General features: G+C 38.8%; 1 protein-coding gene across 2 annotated transcripts in view; it reads right to left on the bottom strand.

Moving 5' to 3' along the window:
* KDM7A (lysine demethylase 7A) overlaps window positions 1-13,303 on the bottom strand; it is a 79,630-nt gene that overhangs the window by 36,613 nt on the left and 29,714 nt on the right. For both annotated transcript variants that reach the window (XM_027538847.1, XM_027538848.1), the window contains exons 2-3: window positions 7,084-7,169; window positions 1,068-1,185 (exon numbers count right to left, since the gene is read on the bottom strand). In XM_027538847.1, coding sequence (XP_027394648.1) covers window positions 1,068-1,185; window positions 7,084-7,169 — 204 coding nt within the window. The remainder of the gene's footprint in view (window positions 1-1,067; window positions 1,186-7,083; window positions 7,170-13,303) is intronic.

Here is a 13,303-nt window from a genome sequence, read left to right as displayed (position 1 = left end):
CCTGAAAAATTCACATTCACACATCAACAATAAATCGTTTATACAGTTTTAAGGAACTCACAAGCCTCTCTGAAGCCAGCCTAGAGACACTGGCTGAAAACTTGGGCTCCAAATCAATCAATGAAAATAGACATTTCTCCAATGACTTTGATACTGATAAAAGAGAATATTTGAGAACAGGGCCCTTAATATCACAAAAAGCACATGGAAATCACTGTGTTTCATATTTTTTTCTCTCTCTGTTACCTGTGGGAACCAACAGAAGCCGCTTCATTCATGCTTCTGTTTAAGGAAGGGGAATGGCCAGGAATCCTCAAGATTACAAAGAGCAAGGGTTTTACACTTACAGGATCTGAAATAATTCCATAATAGGCTGCAGGTGATATTGTGATTGAAATTTAAATTGTACTTCCCCTTTTTAAACAAGCTTGGATGTGATTCCGTGTAAAAAGCCTATTAAGCATTATCACTTTAAATAGATGTCAGGCAGTGAGTAGGAAATGATCTAAATTAGCATGGTTAAATGCTGCATAACGCTTCTGATGCTCTTCTCTTGAGCCACATAACTCAAATACATTATCTTAAAAAAAAAAAAAAAAAAACCTAGTCTTGCTGCCACCAGAGGCTGAGCAATGGCTGTGAGGACTTCTGGCAGAAGCAGGGTGGAGACAGACCGGAAAACAACATAAGGGAAAAACAGCGTGAAAATAAGAGGAGGCGAGGCAAAGAAGGAGGAGGAGCAGCAGGCGTGCAACACAGGGAGCCAAGCATGGGGCCCAGGGCCGCAGGTCAGTGTGCTTCCCAGGCTGAGACCTACAGTTAAGAAGCACGTCTGTACACAGCGATCCAGTACACATACATGTAACAAAACTGCCGCGAAGCTATGCTTATTCACTCTATTACTTGCAATGCACCAAAATTGTCTCTTCTATTTTATTTTCAAAAAGTAAAATTTGGTTGAGAACAGTAATGGCTTGCAACCTGAAGCTTGAAAACGCTGCTTTAGATAATGTCACCTTATTAGGTAACATTCTTAAGCGTTCTTTGGTCATAACAGGGTTCCATACCTTGGGAAGACTCGAGAACGTAGTTCCTTCACAAAAGTTCTAGTTCCAGCCTGCACTGGTTTGGAACCATCATCAATTTCTGTGTAGTCATGCCTGTGCCAGTTCCTCCTCTTTTTCACTGGATTTTGAGAAGATTAAAAGAAGAAAACATCTCTGTAACTAGTGGTACCACATACTTGGTATCATTATAGTCTACATAATCAGAAACAATTGTGAAGTACAATAATACTCACATTTTAAAATGTATTCCTAAGGCTGAAGAATTAAAATTTACTTTATGCAATGTTGCAACTATAGGCAGTGAACTGTGGGGTTTAAAAAATCCTTCTACTACTACTACTATTATTATTATTCTGGCCACACCTCATAGCATGCGGTATATTAATTCTCCGACCAGGATTCGAACCCACACCCCCTGCAATGGACCCTCGGAATCTTAACCAGTGGACTACCAAGGAAGTCCCTTAAATCTACTTCAAAAATTATTTTAAAATTAAATCAAGGAATTCAAATTAGCAGATTGAGCCTTTTATAATACCCATATTTATACATATTGTAAACCTCACTACTATTTAAAATCTTGACTGTCACTAGAACATTAGGTCATAACATGATTTTTATAGATCATCCAAATCAGTCTCTCAGGACAGGGCCTTTGATCTCACATCAGAAATCTATTTTAACAGCACAGTCACTTCTCTTTTATGTCAAGATTTATTCCCAAAATAAGCATGGTTACCCTGACACAGGAACAGCATCATAATATAAGGAGGACAAGTGAGATGACAGAATAAATCCCGGAGGGTTCATTCTAAAGCTCAGATCCTGCAAGTCTACAACTCTGGGAGGCTGAAACTTGAGTAGGCACAGCAACGAAAATCAGGACACTTGGCTTTGACTCCTAGTTTAGTCACAACTTACTCTGCACATGTGTGTGCATGCTCAGTTACTTAATTGTGTTTGATTCTTTTGCAATCCCATGAACCGGAGCCCACTAGGCTCCTCTGTCCATGGAACATTCCAGGCAGGAACACTGGAGTAGGATGCCATATCCTCTGCTAGGGCATTTTCCTGACTCAGGGACTGAACCTGCATCCCCTGCGCTGGCAGGCAGATTCTTTACCACTAGTGCCACCTGGGAAGCCCCAACTTACTCTGCAACATGTCCGGGTGCAGTGCCCTCGATGTGGAAATGAAGGGGAAATGTTCTGTTTTTCAGACTGTGCTGCAGAACCCTTAATAAAAGGGAAGATGGGGAGGAGACTGAGGTAGGGGCTCTGTACCTCGTTCATTCCTCTTTTCATCAGGGTGGAGCCACCTGCACATCTTTTGTGTGGCATCAAGGTAAGATTTCAGTTTTACATCTTTTTTTTTTTAATTTGAAAATCACTTTTAAGCCTAAAACTTCCATAATTCTGGGAAATGTATGTGAGTGAGTGAAAGTCGTTCAGTTATGTCTGACTCTTTTGAGAGCCCATGGTCTCTACGGTCCATGGAATTCTCCAGGTCAGAATACTGGAGTGGGTAGTGGTTCCCTTCTCCAGGGGATGTTCCCAATCCAGGGATTAAACCCAGGTCTCCCTCATTGCAGGCGGATTCTTTACCATCTGAGCCACCAGGGAAGCCCAGGAAATGTACTGATGTCCGTAATTTACTTAGATGGAATCAAAAAATAAGACGGGCAGTGTACAGTGGGATAGTTAATGGACAGATCTAAGTAATGTGAAATGTTGATAGTGGAATCTAGATGGTGGGTTTAGAGGTAATATTCTTTCAACTTTTCCTGGATATTTGAACATTTTCATAATAAAACCTTGGCAGGGGTGACAACTCTATGAGTTTAAGTTATTTCAAACCCTTCACCTTACAAAGATCATAATAATAAAATACTGCTGGATCCTCATACAGATAAGGACAAACCACACTTAAATAATCAATAGGGGTAGAAATCAGGTTCCTTCATATCTAAGTCTCAAACAAGATTCCCAAGTAATTTATGGCAGTCAGATCCTCAAATGGAAGACAGTAAATCCCATTTAAAAAAAAAAAAACCTCATGGAAAAAAACCGACAATCATTAAGCAACCTTCCTAGAAAAGACCATTAAGGCATCCTTCGTGTGTGTGTGTGTGTGTGTGTGTGTGTGTGTATTCTTTTTTTCCCTCACTTAAAATCACTTCTAGGGAATTCCCTGGCGATCCAGTGGTTAGGACTCTGTGCTTTCACTGCTGTGGGCCCTAATTCGGTCCCTAGTTGGGGAACTAAGATACCGTAAGCCTCGCTACACAGTCAAAAGACAAAACAAACAAATTTCATTCCAGGCTTTTTGCTTACATATACATAGATATATAACCCCATTTTATTTTCAGCTGGGATCATAATATTTATGCTTATCTTTACTATCATGGACATTTTCTCCTTATTACATGTTCAAAAACAATTTAAAGGCTGCCTAGAATTTTAAGATGTAAATGAAGATGCATCTTTAAACAAAGATGAAATTAATATTTATATACATAAATCTGTTTCTGGCTACATACTACAAAATTGCCTCCAGAAAAGTGGTAGGTAACCCATTCTCACCAATATATATATAAGCAACCTGGCCAACAGTTGGAAAGAGGGAGGAAGGGAAAAAAGAAAAAGAACAAACTGCCCATTTGAAAGTTAATAACAATGTTACATTGTTTTAATTTTAATTTTGGTAGAACAGATTAAAATTAAAACAGATTGGGATTGGACAGCTACGGATTCAAACTCCAGCTCTGCCAAATAGCTACATCAAAGACCTAGTAATATCATTTTTCTCACATCAAGGTGTTACAAATATCAAAGGAGATAACATAAATCTATTAACAGTACTTCTCAGCACAGTGTCTGGGGCAACCAATAAGCTGCCAATTACTTTTCTTTCCTTTTAAATGTGTTGACTTGCAGGATATTAACAGAAGGCTACAATGTCCTGTTGGACCAACATCCTCAACACTTCAAATCAGTCACTGCAAGAGCTGACTGAATTTCTTAAAGGAAGGAGGCCAGCGAAAGAATATTTTAATAGTGGTCATAGGGAAAGGAGAGAAAACTTTGCATTTGGATTGCATGTGCCTGAGGAGCACTGAGAATATGTGTTTAAGTATTGGGCTGGGTTTTTTGAGACTGGGCCTCGAACAGAGTTCTTAATTCCCATTAAGAAGGTAAAGTCTAAATTCACCATATTAATGAATATTTTACTGTCTGAATGGAATCTGTAGTAAGGATTCCTGAGAAACTCTGAAAGAAACAGGAAATCTTTGGTAGCAAGTAAGAGAGGCTTAAGAGCAAGACAGAAAATGTCCAAAAGGGATTACCCAAACTAGGTGTGAGGGTGAAGGGCGGGACGGTGGGACCTTAAAACGGGATAAAAACAGATTGCTGGATCTGCATTGTCCTCATGGCTACTCAGAGTCGGACTTATTGCCCAGAAGACAATCCATGCCTGATCTTATGTTATTCAAGGATGAGAAGAATATGAAGGGGCAGGTAATAGTCAATGAGCTCCCCTTTGAAGCACTGTTATTCAAAGTGTAGCTTCATGATCCATTACAGATTGTGAAGTCAATTTAGTGAGCATGACAAGCTTTTAAAAAAATTAAATCACACAGGAAAAAAGAAAATAAGAGTGCATTACATGGAGCAGTGTTTTAAATACTCATTATTCTGATTCATAGTAACATAACATTTCATAGAAATTAAATTCAAATTGTTTCATTTGAGGGTTCTTTACTTAAATTCTAAGTTGCAACTTACATTTCAGTTCTGTTTCTCTTCTTGATATAACAAGCCATTATTTATTTCCTCCAAGAATTACACTTGGTCAATAATTACTTCAAGTCATATAATACATACTTCAGCACTACACAAAATATGAAACTTTATAAAAATTTATGGACTTCCCTGGAGGTCCGTGGTTAAGAATCTGCCTTCCATTACTGGGAACATGGCTGCGATCCCTGGTTGGGGAATCAAGATCCCACATGTGCGGGGCAACCAAGCCCACGTAGAGAGCCTGCGCTGCAATTACCGAGCCTACGCGCCACAAAGAGAGCATGCAGGCTGCAACTAAGACCCGATGCAGCCAAACAGATAAGTAACTATCTTTTTTTAATTTGTGACAATAAATTAGTCAATTATATATGTAATAATTAAACCAATTTGCTAACCTCAAATTTTATACTGCAGAACTAACAAAAAGGATAATCTGTATTTTACAAAAAAAAAAAATTCAATACATTTATATAGCTTAAATTGCTAAATCTCTTAGAAAATAGGTAAAGTATTAATATTTCTAACAAAACAGATAAGCCGTCAGTTGCTACTAAGTTGCTTCTGAAAAATCACTTGCCCATAACCAGAGAACACAATTTCTATTTTTAAAAAGTACTATGGAAAAACTGAATTCAAAAAAAGAGACTGTCTATGTTACCCACGTCTGACCCAAGTGTGTACAAGGTATGTTCGGGAAAAGTTAGTTCTAAAATGATTACGTCTACAGTTTTCCCCTTTAGTTTTAGGAACATAAAAATGCTAGTATGCAGTCTAAATTTTTAAGAGAAGAAATAGTTACAATATATTCCAAAGCCTATTTAAAAAGGCTTCTCTACTCTCACATTTGTACGATAACTAATATTCCCATATATTCTGAAGCATTTGTAAGAGGCTAACGACAAAGGGGACGACAGAGGATGAGATGGTTGGAAGGCATCATTGACTCAATGGACATGAGTTTGAGCAAGCTCCAGAAGATAGTGAAGGACGGGAAATCTGGCGTGCAATGGTGCATGGGGTCGCAAAGAGCCAGACATGACTAAGTGGCTGAGCAACCACCGTCTCCTTTCCTATGTGTTGCTGATGCACTCCAGAAGACGTGTGGCTTCCCTGCCCATGCCCTCAACCCTCAGAAAGGACAGTGCGGGCAGAGATTTGGTCTGGCCTCTGTCCTCGGGACAGGACAGGGACTGTGGGAAGGTTGCTTCCATCACAGAGGACAGCGGGAAAGGACTCTAGGCCATACTCAACAACAGGACCTAATTTGGACAACAGAAGTAATACCTTAGCATGTCAGTGCACTAATTTTTTCCTCCAAGTGTACTGCACATGTGCATTAAAGTCTTATCCTATACACTGTCCCAAATAGTACTGATTTTTTCTTCTTCTTTCAGTTTTATTGGGATATAACTGACATACAGCAATGAATAAGTTTAAGTTATACAACATAATGGTCTGACTGACATACATCATTTCATGATGACCACAGTAAGTTTAATGACTGTCCATCATCTCATGTAGACACAAAATAAACAAAATAGAAAAAAAAAATTTTTCCCGTAATGAGAACTCTTAGGATCCGCTTTCTTAACAACTTTCACAAAGGACATACAGCGGTGCTGAATCACATTTACATGTTGTACAGCCCCAGGACTTACTCATCTCAGAGCTGCGAGTTTGTACTTTCTGATCACCTTCATCCAGTCCTGCCCCCCACCCCCACCCCCGTCTCTGGCAACCACAAATCTGTTCTCCTTTTTTATGAGCCTCTGTCTTTGAAACATAAATGGCCAACAACACTGTGTTAGTTTCTAGCACACAACATAGTGATTCAGTATTTCTACACATTTCAGAATGATCACCACAGTAAGTCTAGTTACAATCCTTTATAAAAAAACATTGAGAGATAAAAACAGCCAGAATCAGAAAAATTTTACTGTATTTCACTTCTCAAGTTGAAAGCTTTGAAAAATATGTATTTTGAGTGTGGAGCTTTGCAGTGGCAATAAAGAACAATAGTTTTTTTTCACTTAATGCTTTGACTTGTTAAATAAGTTAATAATTCAAACAAAAACTGCACTCTCAATATCTTCAGAAAAATCTTTCTTATATTTCTTGGTGGGTATAATATAACTAGTCAGAGTATCATTAAGTATTGTCATGTATATATTAAGTTCTAAACTCCAATTTTGATTTAAGCTTCTAGTACTTACTCAAGGAGGAACCATGTAGAAGGGCACAGTTGGGACAGTGATACAGGTCAATGTCAACGGCATGGTGTTCTTCTACTCCAACACAGCTACGGGAAAGAAATATAAGGCCAATATGTAAATTAGGTAAAAATCTTTACTTAACTATAACAGATCGGTTAGAACTTAGCTAAGAAACGTACAACAATCTCATTAACGCATTTTGAAGAGTACAGAAACACATGTAAGAATAAATTTTATTCTCTTCTCTGCATACTGGAGAAATGGCAACCCACTCCAGTACTCTTGCCTGGAAAATCCCATGGACAGAGGAGGCTGGTAGGCTAGAGTTCATGGGGTCGCAAAGAGTCGGACAGGACTGAGTGACTTCTCTTCACTTCTGCATACTGGAGTGGGTAGCCTTTCCCTTCTCCAGGGGATCTTCCCAACCCAGGGATCAAACTCAGGTCTCCCGCAGTGCAGGCAGATTCTTAACCAGCTCAGCCACCATGGAAACCCAAGAATATTGGAGTGGGTAGCCGATCCCTTTTCCAGCAGATCTTCCCCACCCAGGAATTGAACAGGGGTCTCCTGCATTGCAGGCAGATTCTTTGCCAGCTGAGCTACCAGGGAAGCCCCCTTTCTCTGCATATTTGCTGAATAATTGTGGGGGAGAATATACTCAAATATACCACTATTTGGGTATATTTGAGAAATACCCAAATTCACTATTAGCAGCAGTAGAGACATCAGAAGTATAATATATTTATAACATAATAAGTATATTTTATTTTATAAATATATATTTTATTTGTAATGTTATAAATAATTATAACATAAACCGTAAGACCCTCAACCATTATGTAAATGCTACCTGCTATGGACCCAATGTGTCTGTGTCCTTCCAAAATTCACATGCTGAAGCTGTAAACCCCACTGTGACTATGTTTGGAGATAGGGCCTCTAAGGAAGTAATAAGGGTTCAGTGAGGTCATAAGGAAGGAGCCTTAATCCAACAGGATTACTGTCTTTTTAAGAAGTGACCCCAGAGAGCTCACAAACCCTCTCTCTTTCTCTTTCTCTCTCTCTCTCTCTCTCCAATCTCTTCTCTCTGCCTCCCTTTCCTGGGTAGATTAAAACATCACCTAACTGTAAAATATGGTCGTCATCAGCCAGGGTGGCTAGCAAATGTGGGTAACATCGCTGACATGGTGACCGCACTGAGCCCTAACAATCCTGAGTTAGGTCTCACATCCCGAATTAACCAGTTAAATTAGTTTGAGGCATTGTATCTGGAATACTCTATTCCATGGAGTATACAGCAGTAGCATTTAAATAAAGATTGAGGGAACTAGGAACTTGAAAAACTACACAGTGACATCTTGAGCACAGGAGTAGTTCATCAATGAAGACCACAGCAGCTTTGCTTACTTTCTAAGTAACTTATTAGGGTAAAATTTTACACGTTTGTGAAACTCCAGTACTTTGGCCACCTCATGCGAAGAGTTGACTCATTGGAAAAGACTCTGATGCTGGGAGGGATTGGGGGCAAGAGGAGAAGGGGACAACAGAGGATGAGATGGCTGGATGGCATCACTGACTCGATGGACGTGAGTCTCAATGAACTCCGGGAGTTGGTGATGGACAGGGAGGCCTGGCGTGCTGCGAATCATGGGGTCGCAAAGAGTCGGACACGACTGAGTGACTGATCTGATCTGATTCCCCAAAAGTTTCAGAACAAAAACACAACCACAACTAGTACCTGAAAAAGAGCCAAAGAAGTACTAATACAGAATTTGTGGGTATCAGTTGATAGGTGTTACAGTGGAAGAGAAAATCAGTGAAATAGATGGTGGTCACATTATTCAGAATGCAGCAAAGAGAATAAGATGACAGGAAATACAAACAAGAGTGTGAGAACCATGAAGGATAAAATGAAAATGTAACATACATTTAACCAGAGCCTCAGAAGGTAAAATAGAGAGAACAGGGGCAGAAGCAATATCATGAGCTAACAGCTACAAATTTGCAGAAATAATGAAAGACACTGATCTCCAGATTTAAGAAACCTAACACCTGCCAAGCAGGATGAATAAAAAGTCAACTCACATCACAGTAAATCTGCAGAAAACAAAAGTTGGGAAATTTCAAAGCCATAAGAAGAAAAAAGCACAGATTACGTGCAAGGATGAGAGACTTCTCACAGAAATAATGAAAACTGGAACACATTAGAATACCTTCGGAGAAGGCAATGGCACCCCACTCCAGTACTCTTGCCTGGAAAATCCCATGGACAGAGGAGCCTGGTGGGCTGCAGTCCATGGGGTCGCTAAGAGTCGGACACGACTGAGCGACTTCACTTTCTCTTTTCACTTTCATGCATTGGAGAAGGAAATGGCAACCCACTCCAGTGTTCTTGCCTGGAGAATCCCAGGGATGGCGGAGCCTGGTGGGCTGCTGTCTATGGGGTCGCACAGAGTCGGACATGACTGAAGCGACTTAGCAGCAGCAGCAGCAGAATACCTTACATGTGCTTAAAGAAACTATCTGCTAACCCATAATATCTATTAACTGAGCATTCAATACTCAGTTAAAATGTGTTTCAAGAAGGAAGGGGGAGGAAAAAAGTTGTACAACCAAAACAGAGTTCACCTCCAGCCAACCCACATTAAAGAAAATGCTAATGGATGTACTTCTAGCAGGAGGAAGATGGTCACAGACAAGTCTGAGATGCAAGAAAAATGGAAAAGCCAAGAAAAGTAGAGCAATATTTCTGATAGAATACATAGGCAAAACACAATCTATGAAACATACAAGGTTTGAACTGCAGAATTTTAAAAACACATGACCTAATGAACATTTATAGAGCCCTACACCCAACATCCATAGAACACGCCCCTCCTCTCGAGCACACACGGGCCACTCTTAAGGAGCAACCACACACTGGGCCACGGTCAGTTTTGCAGGTGTGAAGTCAGAAACTCTCTGGCCACGGTTCAATGAAGAGAGAAAGCAATGACAAAAAAGGTAACTAGAAAATCTTCATGTGTTTAGAAATTAAGAAATAATATTATAAATAAGCCAAGTAAAAAGATAAATGGTAACAAAACCCTAAAAATTATTTTGAGCTGAACAGTAATGAAAATGCTACATAACAAAATTTGCCAAATGCAAAACTTGTAAACAGAAATATATAACTTTAAATATATGCATTACGGGAAAAAGAGGTTAAAATTAATGAACTAATAAAATCTACCTCAAATAGTAACAAAAAGAATAGCAAAATAAACCTTAAACACACAGACAGAAGGAAAACTAAAAGAGCAGAATTGATGACACAGAAAACAAACATACAATAGAGCACTGTAGCCAAAAACTGATTCTTTGAAAAGACTTATAGAATTGCCAAACCTCTGGCAAGCTTATGAGCAATGAGATAAAACATAAATAACCAATGGTAGGAATGAAAAGAGGGAGAAAACTATAGATTCTATAGATACTAAATGTAAAAGAGGGTATTATGAATGATTTTATGCTAAAAGATTAGAAAATATAAGACAGGCAAACCTGAGTCACAAAGAAAAAATATTTGCATAGTCCTAAAATTGTTACTTATAACATTAAAAATGATCCCACCCTCAAAAAAATCCCAGGCCCAGATGGGTTCACAAGAAAGTTCTATTAAGTATTAAGGGAATAAATAATTCCAATATTATAACTTTGCACCAGCAAGTAGAAAAAAAGGACTTACTTTCTAACTCATTTTATGATAACATGACCTTGATATTAAAACTTAGAAAAGATGATACAAGAAAGAAAAATTATAAGCGACTCTCATTTGGAAATATCAAGTTTGGTCTATCTCAGGAATGCAAGGTGGTTTTAACACTAAAAAAAATTTAATCTGTGAAATGTGCCACATTAAACAGATTAAAAGAAAAACCCACATGACCATTTAAAAAGAAACAGGACAAGTATTTGATAAAACATCTACTTCTGATTAAAATGCAAACAAAATTCCTTAGAAAATTAAGACAAGGATACTTACTAAATATTACTAATTATATTATTACTAATTATAATATTACTAATTATCATATTACTAATATTTACTAAAGGATTCTTATAAAACTCCTAAGCAAATAACATTAGTTTCAGGACTTCCCAAATAAATTAATAAATTTTAAAAAAAAATCAAATTAAACATAAAAATTAAATATCCCTAAACCAAGAACGTTATTTCAGATCTTTGAGTAGATCTAAAAGGAACTATCACATGCGTTTTGGTTTCCTCTCTCAGAAGAAAGGATACCCCCACCCCTCAGCCCCATTAACAGAATTCTACAGTCACAAAGGCTTCCCTGGTGGCTCGCCTGCAATGCGGGAGACCAGGGTTCATTCAATTCCTGGGTCGGGAAGATCCCCTGGAGAAAGGAATGGCTATCCACACCAGTATTCTTGCCTGGAAAATTCCATGGACAGAGGAGATTGGCAGCCTACGTACAGTCCATGGAGTCGCAAAGAAGTCAGACATGACTGAGCGATAACACTGTCACTTTTCTAAGTCCCTACAGCTGTAACAGACGTGTTAAGAGCACGTGCAGTAGGGCACATAAGATGCAGAACTCCGAAAGCAAGTTTTCTAAGAATAACTTTCGGTCTCCTTTAGTCTCTCTCTCCATTTCTCTTACAAAATCTTCCTTAATATACAAACTGCTCCATTTTTTCCTAATGGCAACATGTTCAATGTTTCTTAGACTATTGTGAGTGTGTGTGTGGAGGGGGGTGCCTTCCTGTGGGGGTGACAGTCTGACCTTTGCTGACTAGCTTCCATCTACAGAACACTCTCTGTGCCTTTTGGTAAGTGGGACAGTGACAACTTTAGCACTTTCTATTGTCTTAACCTTCTGAAATTGTTGCTTAGCTGGCTTTTTTGTGTGTGTGTGACACTTGACAAGAACAGAATTGAATTAATGACTAACCAGGATTCCCTGGGATCTGCCAAATATCCTTTTTTTTCCTCCTGATAATGCTCCCATTTATATTCCTTCCTCTCAATGTTAGAAGAGTTGGAGGCCAAATTTTTAAAGATCTTCCTGCCAGCAGACTTCATTAGATATTCCTCTTGCTTCACATCCTCTCCCCATTCCTCACCAAGCAATCTTACAGTCCTCTCCTTGGTGAAATTTCACTCAATCACCCCACAGAAAGTTCTGCAACACTTTATTCACACACATCTCTACTTGTGGATATCTAACACTGAGCTGTTTTACACACCTTACTTCCTGACTTGAGCTCAGACTTCTCCCAGGATCACTTACAGTGCCCTCTCAACATGATGATCCCAGTAAATTTCTGATTATTAACTGTGCTGAAAACTTATCTGAAAATTGATCCATTGTGGCAAAGTTTCAGGCAGGTTAAAAATATATATATATATGTCTAGCTTGAATTTCTGAAGAATTTGGTATAGGAACTAAAGGCAACACAGTCTGTAAAAAAAAAATAAAGTGGGGGGGTGGACAATCTTTCAATGTACGATTTAGTAGATTTCTCATCCTTCCTTAGATGGTAGAAGGATGCAGTAATGAAATTCATTCATTTAAAATTTTGCTTCATTGCAAGTTTTCACCTGTGTTTCAAAAGTTCACCCTTCTACCCAAAACTAATTTTTACAACTTCTCCATAAAGGACTGAGTCATCCATTGTGCAAGCCCTAAAACCTCACAGTAATATCACCAAAGGGGCTGGGGAGTGGCCTTTGAGATTTAACTCCAGGAGTAGAGAAGTTGGTTTATAACCTACTCTTCCTATTTCCTTCCATATAACTCTGGAGTCAGCTGAAGCCTTGGGACAGCTATAAGCCAGGCAAGGACTACCCAGTCCAGTTTCAAGCCACCAGAAAAACAGGGGTCAATTGGCTTGAGTGGGATGCACAGATTTTGGAATCAGGAAAACCGATTTGATGTCTAGCTCCAGTAGTTTTGACTTTGAGCAACATTTTTAATTCCTCTGAGCAGGAATTCCCCTAGGACTAAACAGGACAATGCAGGTAAATATGTAATGCATATGGCTTAGCATATAATAAGCAATGGTACAGTAAATACATTAATAGTAACCATTAACATTATTATGCTTCTATTAGGTACCGATCACAGCTCATACAGCTCTGGGCTTACTACCTATGAGGTCTGAGCCCACACAGGAAACTTGGCCTCATGATTAGGCTTAATATTTTTTCCTT

This window comes from Bos indicus x Bos taurus, chromosome 4, assembly GCF_003369695.1.
Source record: "Bos indicus x Bos taurus breed Angus x Brahman F1 hybrid chromosome 4, Bos_hybrid_MaternalHap_v2.0, whole genome shotgun sequence".
In the NCBI taxonomy this organism is placed as follows: domain Eukaryota; kingdom Metazoa; phylum Chordata; class Mammalia; order Artiodactyla; family Bovidae; genus Bos; species Bos indicus x Bos taurus.
Note: the sequence above shows the minus strand (reverse complement) of the source record. Positions and strands in the feature narration are given on the sequence as shown.